The sequence below is a fragment of the Corvus hawaiiensis genome, chromosome 5 (genome assembly GCF_020740725.1).
Source record: "Corvus hawaiiensis isolate bCorHaw1 chromosome 5, bCorHaw1.pri.cur, whole genome shotgun sequence".
Classification (NCBI taxonomy): domain Eukaryota; kingdom Metazoa; phylum Chordata; class Aves; order Passeriformes; family Corvidae; genus Corvus; species Corvus hawaiiensis.
This window is the reverse complement of record NC_063217.1, coordinates 46,715,593-46,740,063: the sequence shown is the minus strand read 5'-3', so window position 1 is coordinate 46,740,063 and position 24,471 is coordinate 46,715,593. Positions and strand designations below refer to the sequence as shown.

The window sequence follows — 24,471 nt, the reverse complement described above, 5'->3', positions numbered from 1 at the left end:
GGAAGTCATTATTTCCTAACAGTACTGTTCTTCAGCAGCTCAAATAGGCCACTTATTTTAGAAAGACACATAAAAATGATCAAAGAATTAGAGGGCATTATGTGATAAGCTACAGAAGGTGAGCGATGGTCTTGAAATACTTACATGACTATTGTAGGACTCTGTCAGATGGGGCACAATAACTTCTGTGTGTCCTTTTGTTCCCATAGTTCCAGAGTCTATAAGAGGACGCAGGTTTGCTACACAACGACTGACATGGAAAGACACAGACTATCAGAATACAGAGCAATCTCTACATTCTTGCCTTGCAGACATTACTGGAGTGCAACCAGAATTGTCTCTAGGCACTTTCAGAACAGTGGAAAGCTTATACCAAACTCAGGAAAAAAAGAGATTAAGTAAGAACTATTCAAGCTAGATCACGATACCATAAACCTCGGCCTGTGTGAATTATGAGCATTAGAAATTATTTTTAAAAGTAAGTATCTCTACTTTTAAATTTAAATATGTATTTTTATGCTTTAATAATTCAACCTTAAGACTGCCAGAATATTCTCAGCCTCATCAGAAGTTAACAGTTCCCCTTGCTTCCCTTCCACCCCCTACCTATCAATGTATCTCCTGGCTTCAACATTGTCCAAAGCAGTCACAATCACGTCTTGCTTGGTATAGAATTCATCGCTGTAAGTGTTCTCAGTGGCTGGACAAACTTTATTAATATCTGAGTCAATCTTTATGTAAGGATTGATGTTCACAGTTGCTTCTGCTGCAGTGTAGCTCTTAGGTTTCTGAAAGTAGAAATACAGAGATCAACAATATGCAGATAAAGAACACATTGGACACAGAAACATCGACTTCATTTACTGATCAGACAAAATTCACTGACAGAAACGTTAGTATGCAAAACATACAATAAACAACATTTTTTAATCATGTACCTCCCTCACTGATAAATATTTCATTATCTAGTTTCCTAGTTTTATTTTCAGTTTTATTTAGTGTTTCAGAGACCATGCGGTGGAAGTGCTTAAATGGTTTATCAAGTAACTGAAACTGATGCTGCGTGCTGCCTCTTGTAAGAATTTCTTCAAAAGAAGGGAGCAGTTCATGACTGTCTGAGGATAAACCCATTAGCAACTCTGACTGTGTCTATAGAGCACAGACATCAAGCACCTGTGAATAATCACATTACCGCAAGGTAATTTCAGTACGAAGTAATTTCAGTGGCTTCAGTACACGAAGCCAATTTCAGAAGCTAAACTGAAATAGAGTTCTTGACCTACCCAACACTTCTAGCCATTCTACAATTATCTAGGGATCAGCACTCAAGCCTGTGGCTTCTAAAAGCTTGCAGGGTTCACCTTCCATTTACCTATCCATCCAAAGTGCAATCTGTTCCCAGATTTGCTATACAAACAGGAGGCAGAAAATTCAACTGCTGGGTTTTGGGCAGGGGAAACCTTTTTCCACATTGCTGTCAAGATCTAAGCCATCTTTTTTATTCTGTGCTGTGTTTGCAAGTACAGGGATGTTCTCTCTGCTTCTAAGGAATTAACAGCTTCTGTGTCATGCATTTAGTGAATGTACATGCTGGGCTTTTTCAAAACTATTTACCAGCTTAGTGAAAACAATTAAGTCAGAAGACAGCAGCTTTGGTCAAGTGCCATCAGCAGTAGCACTACTGAGCTCTATTTAGAACACTTCTGCCAGCACTGTCCATTTTTTGCTGTTTTATTTTCCCCAAATTTCAATGGCATAGCAGAGCATTTCTGGCATATTAACCCACGGCGGGCTCTTATGCAATACAGTACTCATCCAGTTGTCAAATTCAAGAGATTTCATTAGTCAAAAATACCAGTACAAATTAAGATTAGACAAGCCAATTTTACTCAACTGATACTAGTGATAAGTTGGATGCCGTTGCAGTTCTAAACATTGTTTTAAAAATCCCCTAGGTTTCATTACAGCCTTTAAGTCTTTTCTGGACAGAAGTACAGACACTCACAAGTTCAGCTCTCTGTGGGGACACAGGACAGAGGAACACAATAGTCCAGAAACTTCACTGAATAAGAAAGCCTACCTGTATGTGATGAGGTCGAAAAAGAAACTGCCTGTTCAGGTTAGATTTCTCTATCAAGTCTGGATCTGTAATTGTAACCTAAGTCAGAAGGGGCAAAAGCAACAGCTGAAGTTACAATTTAAGCGTAACACTGCGCAATGATTTTGATGAAACCTCTATAGACAGTTGTCAAAACAAAAACACTGCTATTGGCATCCACTGTGGCCAAAGCTCTGCTTATACGGACTGACTAAATTTTGTTTTAAAATCAAAATACAGAAAGACTGCTACAAGTGTATTCTTCAAACTAAACACACTTCCATGCCAAGGCCACTGTACCCTCTGCACAGAGATCAACCTGAAATACAACTTAAACTCTTAACATTTTTTAGTAGTCTAAATTATTTTATTATTCCCTGTCACATTACTTTTATTGAGAAGTGAGGTTAACAGGTGACTTACCAATCCTTTGTCTTGCCCAGTACCAACACCAAGAAGTGCAAAGTTTTTTAGCATTTCACAGCCTATCGCTCCACAGCCAACCTAAAGAACATTATGTTTGCAGAATCAGAAATATAAGTGCAAACCACAAAGACAAGTCCCACTGCAATTCTGGACCATTTATTCTGCAGTGGCACATATCAGAGCTGCCCTCATGTATTTTGAGGACAGTGGACATTAGCTGTACCAACAAAGCATTTGCAAACACTGTAACAGTGTCAGTCATACTCACCAAGAAAACATTCAAATCATGGAGCTTCTGGCACAGAGAGTCTCCAATACAAGCCCTCAAGGCATCATATCTATCTCCCCTATGCAGGCACAGAACACAAAACCAGGAGACTTCAAGTTGCCATTTATCACAGTAGTACCATTGATGCCAAACTGCACTTTGACATGAACTAAGAAAGTCAGAGTCTGTAATTCCTGTTCATCTCATGCTGAAATAAGACACACATTCTTAACCCCAAACCTGTTCCTCCAGCAAACAGCACTGAATTAATTTTAAAAGACATCTGTGCCTGCTTGAGACTCAGATGTGAACAGTACATAAGCCAGCAGACTGTAGTTATATTTACCGTGGGAGAAATTCCTCAGAGCCCACCTTCTCTAGAGGTGTTACAATGTCTAACACATCTATATATAGCTGTAAAAGAAAAATAAAAAAAAGAAAGTCCAATGAAAACCTGTGAAAAACATTCGTGTTATTTTAATTTAAAAACCTAACTATTTTGTATGAATAACAGAGTCTAGAAATTTAGAAGCACTGAGTTTTTACTGTCAGTGGATATACAGCACCTGGTACCCAACAGTTCACGATTTTAGCAGACAGGAAAAAGCACTTGGACACAAAGGGGAAAAAACATTCACTCAAACAGGTGAGCTGCAAGCTTTTGACTTCTGACAGGCATGTTACACCTCCAGAGGTAACCAGAGGTAAGTGAAGATTGTGAAATTTTTTAATCTAACTTTACTCTGACATTCATCCTGGGAGTCTGAAAGCACTGCTCTTAGGTACAGTAGTTTAAGCTGGCATCTGGACTGTATCACACCTTTGCAGCCACACGGTGACAAGCCAATGCTTTCTTTGCTTGTGTGAAAAAACAATGTGCTGTCTGAACCCCAAATACAAAAATTTTAACTAAAACTGGCTGTACTTTTATTGTACACATAAAACCAACCACTATTTTTTCTAAATATAGTCTCTAATCTGGTGGGGGGTTTTTTTGTTCCATGTTATAGAAGTTGTTCCGTTTACTCTGATCATACAGCATTTACACACAGCTATCCATTCATAACATGTCAAAATAACCATCCAAAAACCAAGACAGCCTTACCCACTGCTGCAATGGAGAAAATTTTCCTGTTACTGCTTTCAGGACTTCCTGGCTAGCAACACCACCCACTGCTGCAGCCAGAGGAGGCAGAAATCCCTGAGCAGTCCTAGACAGCCATTTCACCACATCTCCATTCACCTGAGGCTGAAAAGTAAGACCCAGTAACAGGTTTATCCCCTCAGTGAACAAGCCAATGCTTGACAGTTTCACAGATTATTATTCTTCAGTAAAAGACAGACAAATTATTTCACTCCAACTAGCAAAAAAGTTTTCAGCCAAAACAGATCCGCCATATACCCTGTATTTGTTAACATGCATTTGTCTAAAAACTGGATTCACACAGCCACAGGATTCAGCCTTCATGTCAGGTCAACACTCAGTTGAACCCATGCTGAAACCCCATTCTGTTTCCTCACATGGCCTTCAGAAAGGCAGCTGATACATCTAAAGATGGATTCAAAGACCAGAACAAAGACAAGCAACTAAAGCATGACCTTTAGGCAAGTAAATGAGCACATAAAGAAGTGACTCACTGTGACAATGATTCCTTACTCACTTTGTTTTCCAGTGTTTCACTTATAGACACAGCTATTTTCAGCATTTCCTCAGCATCTTGAAGGCATCTAGACACCAGGGTAGAAACAATAATGATGACTTAAACATTCCAGAGTTCTTCTAGAAACACAAGTCAATGGAAGAAAAAAGCAATGGATACAGTAGGAAATTTGGAAACTCACATTATCCTTAACTGTGAGCATTCAAGATGTACTTCTAAATGTTAGGGTTAGCTCAAGAACAGGAGTCTCAGTGGAAAAGCCCATGTGCAAGTATAGTCTTAAGACTTAATACTTTTTAAGTAATTTTGTCTCATTTAACTCACACATGCAATTACACACATCAAGAACTACACCTGAATGAAAAACACTGAAAATTAAAACCAAATCATTCCAATAATTATTTTTAAAATCCATGAACTACAAGATAATTCAGGATCACAGAAACAACTTTTCCATACCAATCCCACACTGTGAAAAAACTAGAACAGAGAAGGTCTTCCTCCAGAAGTATTTGCTGTCTACCTGCGCCCAGAAAGTGTCACTGCTATATTGGGAAAGCCTGGTTACACACCCAGACATACATCAGGTAACATTTTACAACTTTCCATTTCTAAGTGGTCTATCAGGTACCAGACAGGGAAGGTACCATGCTGCACAGCCAGCCAGTAACTACAGGAAAAGGAGAGATCTGTCTGATTCAAGGCTTGGCAAACACAAAACTACTGCTTTACCCAATGTTCGGTCCACGACCAAAGTTCTCCTGGAAGTGGTTCAAGGCAAGCATGGCAACGTGGATCTGCAAAGGTGCCTGTTACGACAACAATTGCTGCTGATCAGTTACAAACTAGAGAGACATGAAGTAAACAAAAACAACTATTTGAACTCTTCTGTTATCTTTTCATTTGTCTCTTAAGTACAATGCTCAAAAAAAGTTTTAAAATAACATTAAAAAGTGAATTTGAAATACCTTATATTAATGTTTTTAAAAAATGCAATGCCCTTTACACACATTCAGCACCCACTTCAGGTAAATCCAACTGAAGAGTCCCCAAAAGACTTTAGTGTTGAAATGGGAAAATGTGGTAATCTTCTTTTAACTGGACATTATAATGTCTTGCATTTTGCCAAACATCCATAACAAAGCCCAGCACTAAGGGCAAAAAGTAGAAATTATATTATTCTAAACATAAAGCTACAGATTACAATCCATGTATTTTTAATATTAGAACACTTATGCCCAAATCCCCACATACTAATTACCTCAGGCTTGCTAAAATCTGCAACAAGGCATAATGGATTTGTTATCTGCTTCTCCAGCCGTTCCTGGAAAAATAGAATTCATGACAACAACACACTATTTAAGAACACAACAGCCACTGCTACCTGACAAAACAAAACTCTTCCTGTAGAGATTAAGAAACAAATATTCTTTCTGACTAGCACTGCCATTGCTCTCTTCATTACTCATACCACAATAGATGCTGAAAATAATTATCTACTGCAAATTCTGTCTGTCAAAAATGGTCAGAGATGTTTCACTTCCTAGTGGCAAGACTCATCTTTAAACAGGTGTGATTTTTGGGGCTGTCCTGGGCAGAGTCAGGAGCTGGAGTCCATGATCCTTGTGGGTCCCTTCCAACACAGTTCACTCTATAATTCTAGGGAACATGTATGTGCTGAACTCTGCTTCCAGTGCTCAGACCATTAATTCCAGAGAACCCAGCTCTGTCAAGCACACACTTACGAAGTAACACAGCTTGGGCATCTTCACTTGCACAGCTATGCCCCCGTGCAAGTAAGGCTCCATCTCTGATGTATCACCAATGCTGAAGGAATAAGGTGACACCACTGAAAAGAGAAGAGAATCAACAGTGAAAGATTAATTCAAAGTGTCACTGGATGCTACAATTCTGTATACAACAAAGTGGGGGTTTGCCAGTGCTTTTTGTGCTGCAATTTTGCAGTGGGCAACCTTGTTTTGAAAGCATAAGCACAGCTGATCCTCCTAACAGGATTAACCCAGAAACTGACAGAGGGACAAAGTATTAGTTTCACATGATCTGTTATGAAATGAGCTTTTTTAAGTGGAAGCTGATTGAACAAGAATTCTGATGACCACAGCTCTGTAATAAAAATGAAATCACGCTTAATTTTATTTAGACTGTGCACAGCAGTGTCCAGTATTAACTGCTCAGAGTAGGATTTTAGCCCTGTGATGAGAACTACAGGCAATCAAAAAGGACAGCTGGAGCATTTTGTCATATCTTCCTTCTCATACATGGGAAACATTATTCAGGCAAGGCAAAAAGTCACAAAAATTGTTAATTCATGGAAAACTAAAATGAAAGCTAAGCCATGAATAAGAGGAAGGAACTGACCACAGCATCAGTTCTAGCAAAATGCAAAGGGACCAGAGGAAACAGATTCAAGCACATGTTTCAAGAGTACTGGTTTTTGCCTCAGACCACAAAATAGAAAACCCAAAATAAAAACAAACAACCATCACCCGCTTGCTCTCTCTTCTGCTTCAAACAGGCATTCAGATCTGGAAACTGGGAAATTCCCCAGCATCCAAAAGGAACCAAGTAGAATGCCTTGAGTCATGCATGAAGCAGAACAAAACAAGGTAGACATAAATCATGAAAATAATTTCAAAAGCATGCTTAGAAACAGAACGTTGTCAATGCATCCCTGTACACTTAAATTGCCACCCAAAAAAGCTACAAGGCAAACAGTGACACACCAAGTGGCATCCAAAACCGTGACAGAAGCACAGGCATTATGGGACTCTCCAAAAACCAAACCAGTTTCATCAGCAGACGAATGATGGTCAGCTCAGAGGCTGCCAACTAGATTCCATGTGTTGAGCCGAGCAATTCCATTGGCTCCTTAAGCAGCAAGAGGAGTTCAGCAAGACTTTACTAAACAGAAACGGCATCAAGACAACACTAGGAAGACCTTTGCACCAAAAAGCAATTTTTTTGTGCATGCTCACTGCAGGTCTGCCTAACCCAGTGCTCCTCTGGCTACAGTAACTAACACTGCACTAGCTAAATCAGGGCAGAAAAGAAGCACCTTGCACATGAGTCAGCAGCAACTTACCTGTTATTTGGTGTGTGGATCCATTCAAGCACGACATTCCGTTAACTTCCCGAAAGGTTAAGAACTGTCCTGTTTCAAGCCTGTGTGGATGATTTTCAAGGCAAGTGACAATACCAGGATTTGACTGAAATAAAAAATGGCAGTCAGCAAGGAGGAAAGTGTCTTGTGCAAAGGGGTTACATTTTATTGTAGGCACATAGCTTTTTGTCTACTGAAACTGCAGTCTCTAATACTTTTAACATCTCATTTCTGTCAGAGCAAGAGAGTTACCTATAACAACTTTTTCAGTCCTACTATTTTCAATTTAACAGAGTTTCTACAACACAAACTTACTAATTTTCACTGTTTCCAGTTCTCAGTATGTTAGCAAAGTGCATTTGTTAGCTCTCAGCAGTCAAATCCATTATTTCTTAAATAGTAGCAGATTTATTTCTTTTTTCCAAACTAAAAATAGTCCTATGTGCAAAGAAATTTTCAGAGGCATTAAAAAATAAAGTTGTGTGAATGGTCCTTATCACTCCATGCTTCCTTTCTGTCTGATACCCTTAAAAATTACATCCAAACTCATTATTGAAAGTTAGGAAGGCTTACAAAGCTGGACATCAGCATACAGGCAAGACACAGCTTCAGCAGGTCACAGACAAGCTTACACTTACAGGAATCTCAGACAACATCTCATCCTATTATGGGATTTGTGCCAACCTGCTATGCACACAGAGACCTCGCTGCAGTCTGAACACAGCTCATCAAGACCTTGCGCTGCACCTCAGGCTTGGTGGGTTTGCAAGCAAGCCTGGCCTATAAAGTCTCCTGCCATCCCTTCCCAAGTCCCCAGTATTAGAAAGATTTCAGTTAAGTAGCACAGAACTTAATTACAGTGGACCACATTCACTGTGACAATGAACAACAGCAAAGGAGTTGATTGGAGAAAAATCTGCTCCGATTTAGGGCCACAGTGCCACCTTGACCCTGTCTACAGGACAAGAACAGCCACTTGATGGCATTGAGTTTTTATTCTCATCAGTTTTACGCTTCAGAGTGGAAGCAAGGAACAACTAAACTCAAGTATCAGATTATGAAACACAGGACATATATACAAATATATATTCATTTCTTGACTTGGCAGGTAATCAGCACAAGCCATGAAACTCAGCTATGTACTCCTCATGTAATCAATGAGAACAATCAAGTCATCCATTCCCTTTAAAGGCACCAAAGAACAGGCTGCCCAAATCATCATATCATAAACTTTAATCCAGACCAAACCCAACTTGCTGTACAACCCCTCCTAGATCGGTTATTTTTATATCTAGACTGGAGATAGGACAAAAGACTTGCTGCTGGATAAGTGAGCTTACTGTCTGTACTTCCAGAACTCAAAAAAGGACCTAAAGTAATTTCCCTTTATAAAACAGTAACACAAGATTAAATGGACATCCTAACACTCTGCACTGGAAGTACTAGCAATAATATCCTTTTCTCATTGCCTCTGCTTCAGCTGGTTAAAACAAACCTTTAAATTTCTTTTCAAAATAAGTTCTCAATCCCCTTGATTCTTCCAGTAGTCCGCCTCTAAGTGCTGCAGTTCCTCATAAAAAGGGCTCTTTTCATGCCTATTTTTCATGGTTCCTTAGAAGACTTACCCTATTCCCACACCAAAGTTATGCCCATTTCTTTCTACATCTCTTCATTTCTTTCTCTCTCCCCCTTCAATTAAAAAAAAATCAGTACTTGTGTACATAGTAAGTAACAACCAGGAGGTATCGATAAGAACAAAGTAACCAAAGTAACTTTGCATCTCCTGTACTGCCAATTTTAAATTGCTTAGCAGGCTGCTAAGTGAAGCACTTTGGCACTCTCCTTTTCAAAGAGCCAATAATGAGTACTTTTAAAAACAGTAAAAGCAACACAATGACTTTTATCCCTTACTTGTGTTATATTTGAAATGAAGATCTCCTTTGGCTCCTCTCCTGTTGTATCCAGCACTTCAAATTCATCACCAAAGTCACAAAACAAACGTGAACATACTCCATACACATCTGCACTGATGAACTACAAGAGAAAGCAAAAATCATGAGTATCCCTAGAACAGCACAAGCCAAAGAAATAATGCCTCACACTGGACCTCACTGAAGGCCAGCAGGTTTAATTCTACATTGGAAACCTGTCGTGTACTCAGGCCACTGACTACATAGCACAGCATTGATGAAAGACCTCGAACCTGTATGAGCATTTCTGAGCCCGTACACAACACAGGAATAACAGCACTACACAGTGAAATACTGCCATTTCTCCATGTGGTCTCTTACATTCAGCCTCAGCATGTCCTTCGGTCTCAGCACATTCTTTCAGAACCATTTTCAGTTAACAGTGAAAACTCTTTAACACGATTGTTTTTTCATCAAGGACCAAGCTGTGGTTACCCATGCTGATATCCAGATAATACCACTAGCAACACTGTATTCCCAAAACTCCTGCTACTCCATCAACATGCCATCTGCATAGAATTATATACCTCATAACCAGCTTTCTCCATTTTTGGAAAGAACACCCTGAAGGTCCGGAATGCTCACTGTACAGATTATGCATGTGTTTCATTTTTTCTATTACCTTAATAGGTGGCTGCTGAGCATGACAGAAGTCATTAATCTTCTTCTGCAGCAACAGACTTACTTCAGTCAATATGACACACTGTGAACAAGAACAGAAATACTTCTAAGACACTAAAAGCAATCAATATCTTCAGGCTACGGAAAAACTAGTACTAAGATGTTCCGGTTTGGCCAAATTTAGAAATACATGCTTGCTGACCTATGACATAAGAGTAAGTTACTTAGGTGTCCTGACTCCTATCCTCCACAATTAAGAGAAAGTAGTCTTGTGGAAGTTCTCGTTAAAGCAGACTGGTTACCACTCCATAGGTTCTGGAAACAAGATGAGTAAGAGCAGGAACAGCAAATTCTCAGTTTTTGGTTGCTTTTTTTTTTAACTGTAGCTTTGAAACTCAAAACCCAGTTAGAATATTTACCAAAACAATTATGGATTATCTCAGCAAAAATGTAGATTTTGAATTTTAGGATTAAAGCTAGCAAACAAACGCAAATGACACTCATCAGTGCACACCAAGAAGTCTGCATAGGCTTCCAGTATTTGTGCTCATAAAACTGCAGACACAGAATTTCTGCATGCATTCTTTTGATGTCTAGGATGGTACTGGGTTCCAAGGCACATGCACTGCATCTCATTCAGCTACACACGGCCTGTTGGAGCTGGGACATTCAGAAACTTGGTGTGCTTGCATGTAAGCCACACAGTAAAGGCTCCCACTCAGGCTGAGCCACGCACACAGGCAGGAGACAGCTGACTGAACAACTGCAAGTGCCCTCACTCCATCATAGAGGCATTTACATTTCATTACATACATACATGAACGATCTAATTATATAGCCTGAGCTTCTGCTGCCTGGAATACAGCACACTGAATATATGTAGAACATCTGTGCTATGTAGCTGCAAAGAAAGGTCACAGTTTCGCCTTCAAAGAAAAAAATTTGTATAGCAACCCCACTTAGCTATTTATTGTCATAGCAAATTCCATAGTAAATGTACTAAGAAAGTGGTGGGAACACAAGACCACTGTTTCAGTCTTGAAAAAAACAAGCACAACACTTCATCAGTCCAAACAGAAGACCAACTGTTTTCTTTACATCATCTCAAAATGTACTTTAAAGTTCTTCATTGTATTTACTTACATTAAAAAATCCAAGCTGTTTGCTCTGAACAAAATACACATACAACTACTTTAAGAGTGACATACCTGGTAGTGCTTTAGGAAAGACAGATCTGTGGTTTCATCTAGTGGCACAGTTGATGCTGCTACATGGACATATGGATTGAGTTCTGCAATACGATGAAGTGTGGCCTCAGCCCTGAAAGAACAGCAATTTTCAATTTTTTATGTGTCTACAAAATTGTATTTTCAATATAGAATTTTTTACTACACATGCCCTACAAGAGTCCCTCACAATGTCTCCTGGCAACAATCACCAACTCATTTATTCACACTTCAATTCCTAGCAGGTCTGAGGAAAACTGCTGTGTCCAGTATAGTACAGGACCCACGGATGGTCTGCTGTCATGGCTGTTGTCCAGTCTTGTACAGGTGGCTGAGAAAGCCCAAGGAAGAAATGCACGCTGGCCCCCACTATTAAATTTGCATTACAAGCAGTGACGCTTGTGACTCAGAGCCTCATTCCCAGTCTAGACTTCCTCTAATATCCAGCTGGGCACTGTACTCAAAGTCAGCAACTCCAGACAAAGTGTTTAATAGGTATTTGAGATGTACTGCCAGCTCTTGGACAACAAACTGCTATTCTTGATGCTCAGGAAACTGTCAAGCTCAGTCCTCGCCCACTCCAAAGACTTCACTAACCTGTTCCTTTGACTGGTAACATCATCTTCATGGATGAAGAAGTTGATCCCCAAATCCCATTTCGTGCAGTGCTTGGTGTCATGAACTGTAAGAGCCTAAGAAAGTTTGTCAAAAAGCATTTGCTGGAAGAAATGTACATGGTCACAGCACCCAAAAGCATGGATTAAGCCCCCCACAAAATGCTGGAGGACTAACACTACAGCAGATTTCGTTGCAGCATATATAAGCTCTTCCAACATATTCCCCAAGAAAACTCTTACTGCTTGAGAGACCAAAACACATCTACAACATGCACTTCATTAAGCATTTTCCTCCCAGTCTGCAGTGATAACAGACAGCATTTAAATATCAAGGATGATTTTTGCCAGACTGTGATACAGGGGCAATTGTGATCTGAAAACTAATGGACTCATTTGATTTTTTTCTATTGGAAAGAAGAGTTTTAAAAGGCTTCTTGCTAATAAAATTAACCCTGGCAGCACAAAAGCAGTTGTTGGATTAAAACGCTCAACCATTCTAACATCTACACAAAAGGATTCTAATGGATGACAAAATAGGATAAGGTATTTTGAATAGTTTGGCTTTTGAGTTTGGACCACTCCATTTAGGAGAAGTCACTATGTACAAAAGGCTTCAGTATCTAATCAGCAGCTGGCTAAAATATTTTATGAGCTATTTCAGAGTGGAGCGGACATTAATGTGAAATTCTGACTGTACCACTAGAACATCCAGATTTTTGAAAGTTTTCACCCCTAGGTTCTCAAACATTTTGCAACCCTTCTACTGAAAAACAGATTCAGAAACTTTAGATTAATTAGCTAGTAGTGTTGTGCCTTTTTCTCATGCTCACCCAAGAATACCCAACAACAGAACTTCTTTTACATACCTTTACCCCAGCCAGAATGATGTTTTTGGCTGAAAAAACAAAACAAAGCAATAACAGAGAGAGGGACTCTTGCAGGTTACTTGCAAATCTGTAACTGGATAGTTAATCAGGTGGACAATAACAGTATTTCATTGTTAAGAACCTCACAGCTAAAGCATTTTTTCTCTTTTACATTTGGCTCAAGCATTCTACGGCACTCCTGAAAGCAAAATAACATAAGCAAGGTTAAAAAGGCTCTCTACATTTGTCACTTGTCAGCTGTTCATCCCACAATTGTGATTACAGAGATGCTAATGATAATAAACTGCAAAACCCCATGACTGTGTTCTGGCATCTGGTGCAGAGAACCACTAGAGCCAACTGAAGGAGTAATAACCCCAGGCACAAACCAGCCAAAACAAGTCTTGCTCATAAAGAGTAAGGGGAATTGTTAAGGAGTCTCTTGTATCAGGGCAGTTATGCATTTTCACCAAATAGTTCTGTTCTCCTACACACCCTCCCATTTCCTACATGGGAATAATCTGGACTATAGCTGTTCCTATATTACGTTCATTGATACTGATGCCTAAAGGACTAACTTGGATTACCTACCCTAAACCTTCACCCAGGACACAAGATTTGGGTAAAGCAATCTGGCCCATAGAAGCACATTTTACAGTAAAATTTGAAATGTTTTTCTAGTAAAATGAGAAGTTAAGTCCAGGATCTTTTCTGCACCTGCAATGTTAGTCATAAGAATCATGTACACATAAATTCACTCAGGTAGTTTAGACATGCTTATTGTATTTAAATTTAAGGCTTGCAAGTATTCTGGGACAGTATGTTTATACACACTTGTGCCTCCTTAAACAAATGTCGCCTAACTTACCAATCTCCACACCAAGGCCACCTATACCACTCAGGAACACATGGGACTGAGCCATCTTCTGCATTGCTGTGTCTCCAAGAACATACCTCTGGCGACTACAGCAAAGATAAATTCAGATCAAAACAAGATACAAACAAAGTCAAGAGCATATTAAAGCAAGTCAAGAATTCCCAGTCATTAAAAAATTTTTAAAAAGTTCAAATGTTTATCAGTCAAACAAAATTTGCACGCACAATCCATATAGTGAAATGCATTTAGTACAGACCTTGTCGGTGCCAGGTTTTAGAGAAGATAAATAACTTATAATTTTAAATCAGTGCAAAACTTCTTCAGGATGAACCAGTTTTTGCAATTAACTATTGAAGACACAAGCATGCAAAAGAATTTCTTTGTTATCAGAAATCTTCAAACCATAGGGTGACACAGCTTTTGTAGTCAGATCCTGAAATCTGGAAGAGTCCTAACTTCCAACTATACAACTAAACTTACACCATTCTGAACATCACCTTTTTCACCAAGGAAAAGAATGACTTCCATCAGTTTACTGCCAAAAAGTAAAGTGACACAACACCTGAAGTATCGCACTGATTTAAAAAGAAGCTTTATTTGTTCTGCATACCAGCATTTTCTAAATTATTTTTTGATACACAAAGAAGCTTTTCATCCCACCACACTTTTACAGGGATACCTTTAGTCTTAGCAGAGACCCTCTGAACTATTGCCATGCCAAGAAATCTTTTTTTTTTTTGAAATCTACAAAAACCCCTCAAAATCCAACACACTTAAGTCTGGAGGGTAACAGAGCTATTGACGATGAGGACCAAGAAGCAAAGCAAAGGCTGAGGGATGAATGAAATTATGACATTACTGCATGTAAATATGTTCCTGGAAAGTCAGGAGCAAGTCTTAAAAATCAGACAATCTTACCTATACAAAGCATCATCAATTTCCATAGAGTCTGCTGCCATGATTCAATGTGATTTGTTTACACTAAAAGGGTTACAAAAAGAAATGAGCTGGTTAAGTCGGATGCAATTTCACAGCTGGCACCCCCTCCCCACCCCACTCAGCTCTTCATTAAAGGAACTGAAAAGAAGCCTGTGGAACGCCACAGCACCAGGGTAATGAAAACACATACCAGCCAGAAGACAAGCATCCCCAAATCTTCAATAAATGCTTCCAAAATACAAACAGATGTTTATTTCCCTACTGAGGAAATGCAAGACTTACTTCTTGTATTTGCTACAGTTAGATTTACTAAAAGGGCAACTTCATTTTCTATTAATAGCTCCAAGCTGATCAACTTGCATCTACCTGATCAGTGGGGTTTTTTGAAAACAAGATAGAAGATCCTTGAATGGCTAGAAATAGGCATTTATGGTGCATTATTTTGATGTTAATTGAAAATCCTGAGGAAACAAGTTACTGTTTTAGCTAACTGAAGAAACCAACACCCAAAGATCTGGATTAATGCAGCATTTAACTAAGACATGCAGTTAGACAGTTTGATAGGATTGTAAGAAAAAACATAATTTGTACTATTGAGGCCTTCAGCCCTTAACAAGGATGTTTTCATTGTTAGGTTGGTGATAACTAAGCACCAGGATTAGGAACAAGCTGCCCCATGGGTCTTGTTTCTTACTTATGCACACTGGGAACTGGTGCTTCCTGAACCTGGCAGGTGACTGCCACCCAACACAGGATGACCAAAATAGACCCTGTGTGTACTTTTGTAGTAGTGATAGGAACTGATGTTCTGGGTCACATACCTTATTTCAGCTTTCTACAAACTGCCTTGGAAACTACAAATAGCTGACAACCCTCTCTCCTAAAAGATTGAAAAGTAAGGGCCCAGCCATACTAAGGACTTTTTTATTGGAGAGCACAGATATATCCTAAAACAGCTTTCAAACCTGCCCAAACCATAACTCCTATTCACTGTTCAGGTGACTTTGGCAAACATCTTAGCATTTCTGAGGGATGGCACCTGCATGTTGTCTGTCACAACATGGAGACTGCAACATTCTGACCCAAAATTTGTCCTTTTGGTTCTTAGATAGCGCTGAAATAGCACGGCAAGGGACAGAGTTACTACTGGACGCAGGCCACAAATCACATCCACAAAGCTCTTCCACAGTGTGGATACTAACTCTGACACTTCAGCTAGCACTCAAGGCAGTCAGCATGGGGCAGCTCCATCAAACTCTACACACCACCAGCCACTTCAGCGCAGCTCCTGTGCCCCTGACACCACAAGGGCTGAAGACAGGCAATGACCATTCTACTAGACCCAGATCTCAAGCCAGAGTGCAACACACCACATCTTACAGTCACAGGCTCCAGTCCCTGCTTAAATAAAGGCCTTCATTTCAACCACTGCCTAAGGCACAAGATTGGAAATCCCCCTCAAAGCAAGCTAGCATCATCTCATAACAGTCCAGAGCTGTTCTGCTCCTCCCCAGACAGCACTGGCACTCTGGGACTACACAACATAAACGGATCGTGGTACGAAGATGAGGAAGGTGATCCACCCCTGGATAAAAGTGCTCAGCTTCCACTGCTGTGGCTGCTGACAGCCATCTCAATCCATCTCAATCTCTATGCCCTCCCAAACAGTCTTTTGTAAACAACTAGGATGTGTAATCAGCTGGCAAGAACCTTTGCCACCTGTTTCACACAGACTCATTTGACAGTGGCTCTTCCAATATATTTTTTAATTCCCCCTTTTCCTCCTGCAGTCATAGTTACAGCACTGAGATGCTGCCAGTGCTCCCATCAGGTAGAGCAAAATACCTCCTTCCACAAGGAGGATTTAATGACACTATTGTCAAGCAACTGTAGGACAAACTTGGTTAAAGTATTCCTGCATCCAAGTTATTTCTCATTTTAGGTCAACCAGTATTGAATCTGTTTCAAAGAAATGCATGTAAAAAAGTCATTCTAACGTTATGTCCTAGTTCTTACCAGAGGCTCAGCATTTATACGCTTGCCTCTTTCCTTTTAAAAGCCAACACTAGCGGTTTTAATGTCAGCCTTGTATTTAACTATTCAAGTAATGTTCTTAATTTTTAAAGCCTCAGCTGCTTGCATGACATAACCCAGGGACAAACCAAGAAGCCACATGTTACCAAGAAGGGCTAAGATGCTCTGAAGAGCAGCAAAGGCACAGGAGCTGTAGCAGTGTGCTGGCTTCACAGTGTTCTTACCTCCAAGTCAGCGCAGACTGAAGCAGTATTAACTACTCGCTGTTCAGCACGCTGGGATGGCACAGAGGCCTGGACTCATCCCACCTACCCAGGGCTTCCAGCGGCTAATCCCAGTCGATGTTTCCCTGTACAGTCGGTGGAGGGAGAGAGAGAGAGAGCTCAAACCCAGTTACTGCCCAACCAGGCTAATGCGAGCCAGGCTAACACCTCGGATCTGCAGCGGAGAAACCCGACAGAGCCCAGGGCTGCCTCGAAACCAGCCCGACCCGGGTCCCAAGCAGAGCCTGGCGGCTGCAGCCCCCACTCGCCGCCGCGGCTCCCGGGGCGCTCCCGCGCCGCTGGGCACCGCCACCCGCCCGGCCGGGCCACCCCGGGCTCGCCGTGCCCCGCCCCCTCCGCGGCCCCGGCCCCGCCGCCGCCCGCTCTCCTCACCCCGCGGCGGCCTTAGCGTGGCGATCCAGGCCCGAGCGCGGCCGGCGGGGGAAGAGGCAGGAAGGGGGTGGGAAGCGGCAGCGCCGGTGCCGCGGCGCTTCCCCGCCTGCGCCGACATGAGGGGCCGGGCCGGGGCCGGTGCCGCCCTGGGGAGGCGGGTCCGCTGCGAGTCGGCAGCGGAAGCGGCTGCGCAGCCCCTGCCTGGCCGGAGCCGCTTAAGCCATTGAAAAACCCCGCCATTTTCTGCCTGAAAAGTAACACACCGTGATGTTAAAAACAATAAAATAAATGAATCCTCCTTAGGTTCAAGCATGACCAGTTTAGACAATGAAGAGCGCTTCCGGGCCCTGCTCCTGCGATACCTGCCGCCGCATCTCGCAGGAGAGCACCAGCAGGATGCCACCTACCACACAAACACGCAAAATTTCATTCAAATGGTCTAGGGAGCCAACTGCGAAATGCCAGAGATTACCCAAGGCCGTAGAGGAGATTTGGCAAAGAGTCGTCAAAACAAAAGTACAGCCCATGCCGGGGTGGTATATAGGCTTTATTTTCTCTCCCGTTTCCCAAACTCTTGATTAAGATCCCAGCACTGCCCGCCTTCCCATCATCCAGTTTAATCTCCCTTCACGTTGAGCCCTGCCTTCCTTTCTGTTACCCCTGATCATTGGAGTAGGTGAGAGCTTGCTACCATTAGCACATACTGTCTGGAATGGGAGGGATTCAAGCAATGAAAAGTGTCCTTGCATACAGTAAATACAGAATAGTCACCTTGTATTTTAGAATATTTATATCTTAAGAAAGAAAAGAACAAGCAGACCAACCAACTATCTGCATTCTACCGTACACAAAAAAAAAAAAAAAAAAAAAAAAAAGCAAGGTTGTTGTCTATCTTGATTGGGGTTTTGGGCACTTGTAAGGACAATAAGACCCAAGTTTTGTCCTCTTTGTGAGCATCCAGTGCATTATTTTGGCATTTCTCTCTTTAACAAAGTTCTATCAACCCTCAAGATTTACACCTCAGTCCAACAATGCACACAGCCTTTGTACTTAATTAGTAACAAAGATTAAGAGCAGCTGGACAACACTGTGCTCGTTCAAACGTGGGCTGTGCTTTGGCAGGATGAGGGTGAAGGTTCCTGTCTGCTACACCGCTGTTTTCACACGAAGAAAATTCGAGATGTGGGCAAATTTCAGAGAACCACTAGAGGCCACTAGAAGTCTGGAATGCCGAACTCAGAGACGGGATAAAGGGAGAAAGCCGTTCGGGATGTCGATTGAAACCCTTAGCAGTAAAGGAATTGGATACTAAGGCTAGTATTTGCTTTGTAGCTTTTTCACGTAATACATAAGAATCAGAACATAGAAGAATTACTTTCATTATTTCAATACAGTAATTTCAAAGAGCAGTGCATGTATCTAAGGAATGGAATTAACAGGAGACCCAGTGACAAAGGGTGGGGGGGAAAAACGAAGGAGAGTTTAAAGACAGCAAAAATGTCAGCTTCAGTTTTGTCACTTGCATAATTTTTAGTCTTGTCAGTGATTTTTACCTTTATGTTTGTGGTTTCTTTCCTTAAAAATAAACCTTTTTTCTTTCTTTCTTTCTTTTTTTTTTTTTTAAGGTTAGCCTAACCATTCTTATTTTTAAAAACTTACCCATCAAATGTGTTATGAATAATAATAATGATTTTAAAAATCTGCTACCTACCATCTTTGTGTCCAGGTCATTACATTTTTCAAGAACCAGTCCACTTTGATACAGTCATCTCCCATGAAACAGATTTTGCATAGTCACAGCAAATACTGACAAGCCTTTTGCCTAAGTAGAGAAACAGCAACATCCAGTTAATTCTGGTGTAACCCTTTAACAGTAAGCAGGCAAACACTAACCATCAGTGAAACAATGAATATGGGCCTTCTAAGATAAAATGCCACAAAGAAATGGACAGATTCTGTTTACCCCAGAAGCCAAAGAAATGGGTTCCCAAATGCATCAGTTAGTAGGTGTATTCAGGAACTCTCTAGGCTGATGGTACCAAATCAAAACAGATACAGGTTTTCCCCTAACTTTCTAAGACTGCAAATTTTGAAATACCTGAAGTCATTTGACTTTTCTTTTTCCCCATAGCCTTCTTCTTAAAAACTACATATGACATTAAAATCTTAGTATATTTGGATAAATAAATTACTTTTATAGGAAATCCCAGCTCCCTAGTTGCATCATGTTATAGTCAGCTATAGCTTTTGAGGTAGCAAGCAGAGCTGCCAGTTTACAGACTTGCTGAAACAATGACTGGGATGAGGCTGTGGCCAGGAGAACATCACCACCTCCATACTTGAGCCTGTTCATGTCCCAGATCTCCATAATTTCACTTTATGTGCACCTCTGTAGATTCATTCTCCATCCAGGTATTGAATATATCTTTAGAGCCAGTATTTTCATAAGAAGCTGAAGCAGAATAGCTGTAAATCTCCTTTCCTTCTGCTGGGAAAATCCAAGCCACTTGAGTTTTTTTCAGTCTGTTAATTTCCTGGTTTCCAGGTGTGATTTCACATTCTTAATGAGGAATCCAAAGTGGGGATTTGGGGAGGTACATTTGTTTCCCTGATTGGTTTAGTTAATAAGCAAACCAGCAGACAAAACTCTTGTAGTTTTTTCCCTAAAAATGTGTTATTTGAAAATGCTAAGGCAAACACAGTTCAGTTTAGCACACAGGCCAGTCTAGAAGTTACCATAAATCTACATCAACATCCTTCAGTGGGTTTCCAAACATCCTGCCATAGGCTATGGCTTGCACTCACTCTTGTAGGAGCAAGATGCTGACTGGCAAGGCTTTGTCTCCTCTTTTTGGCAACCCATGCGGTGTAGGAGTGTTTTGATGGCATATTTAAAAGGACTCCAGCTTCCCAGCTGGCTGGGCCGAAAGATCTTGCCACTTAGAGCTGCTCTAGCAAGTGACACCTTCCTAGAAACCATGTTAATAATGTTGATAAATCCAGATAAACAAAGGCACCAATTACCTAAGCTGATTTCACACTGAGATGTGTTTGACTGCATTTCTAAAAGCAAGAGCCAGCTTTTCTGTGCCCGTGAATCTCCAGCATAGGCTGCAAGTTGCCAGATAAACATTCATTGGGTTAAATAATGACTTTTGGCTCTCAACTCATCTAATTTGTTAACAAGAATAGCAGATACAGAATGGGATTTTCTACAAGCTTTACTTACATAAGGAATCCTGATGACAGATTGATGTCATTCAACCAGACCCTCCTCACATGATTAGGCCTTGTGCAATCGGCCTCTTCTTTCTTTCCTACTTTGGCTCCAAGCTGAAAATTAGCATTGGGCAAGCCCCAGACAACTCAATTTGAATAACCAGAGGTTTGGAACACATTTCTTGATGCTTTAAATATACCTGGGGAATCTCAGGAGAATTGGTACCAGCTGCATAGAGCTCCCTGTAGCCCGTTTGCAGGGATGCAACATCACACACAGGTTTTTTTTTCCAAGGGCAGAAGCAGGGTGGTGAATTCTTGAATGAAGCTTCAGATCCATTCTCTAATTTGCATAGTACTAGCTTAGCTAAAATTCACCTCTGAGTATTTTAGAAAAGCAAATGCCCCACCTTGTCTTCGCTGAAATATCGGTAAAGTTCAAGCACTGTTAATAACAAAACAATTCCTAGGACAGAGAATGGACAGAAAACTATAGTTTTAGAATAGTTTTATATAAAATAAGGAAGATTAGTCTATTTTGTGTCATATTCAAATTTTAGCTTGATTATTATTATGCAAAAAAAAAGGACAGAAAAGGATCAATTCTTTTAAAATACATTTAATGTTACGCAACATATTGCCTTTATTTTGTTTAAATTCTTGCTAAATCTTAACATCAACAATAATAAAAGGCTTTAAAAAACCTTTTTATTCACACCATAGTCTCATTGTTTTATTCTAAGGCAGAAAACAAACAGAGTCATCATAAATAAAACACTGACATGGAATATAAGACAAACCCAGGCCAGGCAGTTTGCTAAAAAGTTTATGAAAAGTGCATCTGGCTGGCTCAGGACTCCCTGAGTAAGGTAGACATTCTCCCACACACCTCTTGGCTATTTATCCACTCTTGAGAAAATCTGAAATAAAGGCTGCCTTTCTCATTTTAAAGGTATTGCATGTACATGTCACTTGCAGTGTGAGGTAGGAACCAGTTTCTAGAGGCTGTATCTGGGCCTGACCTCCTTATTGTTGCCCCTCCATTTGCTATGCAAAAAGAGACTTAAGTGCAAAACAAAGCCTTAGCTGCCTATGAAAGTGAACTACTGTTTCTTTTCACTCACAATACATCAGCTGATTGTAAAGGACACTTCTCATGATTTTCACCTTCAAAGCAGTAAGAGGCACAAATAACTAGACGAAATTTTTTTCCTAAAGGATGCCTTTGAAAAAAGGGGACTTGAGCACTAGAAGAAAGCAATGTTTTCAGGTTATCTATTTCAAAGCTCCATGAAGTTTCTGTTTTGTAACTGAACCTGGCCTAGAGTAAATTCTTAATTGAAAAACAACAGCAACTCAAAAGTGCATAAATGACAAACTTCATCAATACATTAAGGAAATGGATTTGCTGCATCTATCTATCCTCCTAACTGTCCCAAGATCCTCTTCTTTTTACAATGACATGGAAAATCAGAATAAAGGTACTACTACTTTGAAACCAAAACTAATCTAAAGTCTTCATTAGATTTCTTTCTGAGATAAGGCAACTTGTCTTTTACCAAAATTCAAAAGACAGAATGACTGGAAGTAGCCCAATAACAAGACAACTCCTCCTACACCACCAAGGCTTAAACACAGGTTTTTCCATTCATATGTAGACTTGTAATTCAGGGTGTGGGTTTTCAAGAAGTGCCAAACATCTCATTCCCAGGGATGCTGATTATTGGAGAGCTTGCACAGTAGGAAGGCTGAGGAGAGATCCAGTCCTGAGCAGTGGGGGAGGCAGGATGCTTCAGCAGAATTTTCACCTGTAGTAGGTGTGGCTGTGGGACTTGCAGTTTCATTTCCGTCTTGTACAGACTCCTGTGAGTCCTGTATTCAGAGCCTAAGCAGTCCAGTGGCTGTTTGAAGACTACAGGTGACAGTAGTGGAGTGACATTTTGGATCCCCATATTGAAGGCCTTGGCTCTAGAGGACCCCCTTCCACCAGCAATCCATGAGAGGTCGTGCACAGAGGTAGGAAAAGCGCTTAATCAATGTGTGATGATTGCATTTTCTCTGAAGTTCTTTTTGGGACTGTTCTTTAATATAAAATTACAGTTCATCCTCATAAGACACATTCATATTCAGGTTCATATTCATTCATGGCAGAGATGAATCCATCAGTGAAGTATCACTAATTGCTTTCTTTGCAGTGAGATGGTTTCTGCTGGCTGGCATGCCCTTGGAAAAGCATGCTGTTTCTTGAACCGAAAAGGTAGTTCCCTTTGTGGTGAATACTTATTTTTCCTTTAGAACAAATTTAAATGCCATGTTTCTTTCTATGGAGATTGTTCTTGGGGGCACACTTTTTTTTACAAAAACAGTTTAGGTAGAGCTTGTGTTTCTGCATCTGAAGCATACTGTGTGTTGAACAGAGTAGATCTAGAAGACAACAGGTACAGAGGTAGCAGCACGATGTTGTGATAAAGCAATTCCACAATAGCAACTTCAAGCAACTTGAACTTCACAGAATCCACAAAAAAAAAATCCTGTTTAAATGTGCTTTGCAATGAAAACATCAAGTTTTTCTCTTTCCTCTTCCAACCTACTGCAAGCACAGAAATCCTACTTTTCCTTAGTTAGGACCTACCCTCCAACTGATCCACTTTTAGTTACCAAGACCACGGGGCAAGGTGGGCATCCAGGTTCTCAGCTGGAGTTAGTGCCGATGATAGTCTCTAACAAGAATAATCATCAAGGGTCCACTTTGCTAGAAACACAGCTGTGATAGCATTTGGTTCACTGGAGGAGGAAGATTTAGCTGCAGACCTTGCCCATGGCTGAAGAAAAATTTCTTTTTTCTTTCCCCTGGAAAATGTTTGCATTTATAAAGCAGATAAATTGGTAGCTTTTAAAGTAATTTTAATTATGTCAGTTCATAATTTCTGGTAAGGGAGAAAGTTTCACGGCTCAAAGATGAGGCAGACAATTTCATACATTTAGCATGAATTCAGAAGGGTTAGGATCTCTGACAGCAAAGATACTGCTTGCTGTGGGCTAAGGTTGCTTCAACCAAAATTACATAGGAATATATCGACTAAAAAAATAACCTTTCAGAATTACAGACAAATACAAGTTACATGTAGTCTATGTAGTTAAATCCATTTTTTCCTTTGGAATTAGATGCCCGTTTTTGTAGTAATCCAGTCACGGAAATAAGTCACTCGTGTGTAAACTCCAGGTTTATTTGGTTTGGCACATTCATCTCCCCAGCTCACTATTCCCACGAGGTACCACATCAGTCTAGAGTCTGGAGTAACCAGTGGTCCCCCAGAGTCCCCCTAGAAAAAGAGGAGGGGGGAAAAAATTTAATTGATCAGAAGAGAAAATACAATTCTCTCCATAGACAGACTATAAGAGACTTCCTATAAGAGGAGTAAACAAGCAGTATTTCAAGAGCTGCCATTTGTGCAGAATCCAGGCTGTTTCTGAAACTTGAGTCAGAAGTCTGTGGCATTTTCCTCTTTGCCAGGGGACCTCCTGAGCTCTGTTTCCATACTGTTACAGTAAAAAAACCCAACAAAAAGCTTCTCTTCTGTTTTGTGAAGACTGCTTTCCACCTGCCTTGTCTTCTTCCTCATACAGAGTAGGGAAACACAAGTATAGACAGCAATCTAAGCCAGCAGGAACCATTTTTTTAACAGGTTTTAATATTAATTGCTATTCTTGAAATAATTAATTTTAGTAACTTGCAGCAATAACGTTTCAAAAAGGAGTTTAAAGCTCCTTTTGTTTTGGAGCTTTCATCAAGAACTTGGTCTTCTAGTTAGGTAATATCTTCTTAAGATATTATCCACTTTCCAAGGCTCAGTACCGGAAACCTTACAGAC

General features: G+C 40.5%; 2 protein-coding genes across 3 annotated transcripts in view; both read right to left on the bottom strand.

Moving 5' to 3' along the window:
• The window catches only part of UBA6 (ubiquitin like modifier activating enzyme 6), a 29,719-nt gene extending 12,224 nt beyond the window's left edge, over nucleotides 1-17,495 (bottom strand). Inside the window, exons 1-21 of the mRNA XM_048304085.1 lie at nucleotides 17,381-17,495; nucleotides 16,949-17,073; nucleotides 14,670-14,732; nucleotides 13,743-13,837; nucleotides 12,875-12,903; nucleotides 11,989-12,083; nucleotides 11,374-11,485; nucleotides 10,167-10,247; nucleotides 9,486-9,608; nucleotides 7,557-7,680; nucleotides 6,199-6,302; nucleotides 5,715-5,777; nucleotides 5,186-5,262; nucleotides 4,454-4,520; nucleotides 3,898-4,041; nucleotides 3,139-3,206; nucleotides 2,793-2,871; nucleotides 2,522-2,602; nucleotides 2,081-2,158; nucleotides 607-788; nucleotides 145-250 (exon numbers count right to left, since the gene is read on the bottom strand). Coding sequence (XP_048160042.1) covers nucleotides 145-250; nucleotides 607-788; nucleotides 2,081-2,158; nucleotides 2,522-2,602; nucleotides 2,793-2,871; nucleotides 3,139-3,206; nucleotides 3,898-4,041; nucleotides 4,454-4,520; nucleotides 5,186-5,262; nucleotides 5,715-5,777; nucleotides 6,199-6,302; nucleotides 7,557-7,680; nucleotides 9,486-9,608; nucleotides 10,167-10,247; nucleotides 11,374-11,485; nucleotides 11,989-12,083; nucleotides 12,875-12,903; nucleotides 13,743-13,837; nucleotides 14,670-14,710 — 1,749 coding nt within the window. The 5' untranslated portion in view covers nucleotides 14,711-14,732; nucleotides 16,949-17,073; nucleotides 17,381-17,495. The remainder of the gene's footprint in view (nucleotides 1-144; nucleotides 251-606; nucleotides 789-2,080; nucleotides 2,159-2,521; nucleotides 2,603-2,792; nucleotides 2,872-3,138; nucleotides 3,207-3,897; nucleotides 4,042-4,453; nucleotides 4,521-5,185; nucleotides 5,263-5,714; nucleotides 5,778-6,198; nucleotides 6,303-7,556; nucleotides 7,681-9,485; nucleotides 9,609-10,166; nucleotides 10,248-11,373; nucleotides 11,486-11,988; nucleotides 12,084-12,874; nucleotides 12,904-13,742; nucleotides 13,838-14,669; nucleotides 14,733-16,948; nucleotides 17,074-17,380) is intronic.
• Nucleotides 17,496-23,486: 5,991 nt separating this feature from the next.
• The window catches only part of LOC125326780 (transmembrane protease serine 11E-like), a 40,991-nt gene continuing 40,006 nt past the window's right edge, over nucleotides 23,487-24,471 (bottom strand). For both annotated transcript variants that reach the window (XM_048305252.1, XM_048305253.1), the window contains one exon: nucleotides 23,487-23,922. In XM_048305252.1, coding sequence (XP_048161209.1) covers nucleotides 23,761-23,922 — 162 coding nt within the window. In that variant the 3' untranslated portion in view covers nucleotides 23,487-23,760. The remainder of the gene's footprint in view (nucleotides 23,923-24,471) is intronic.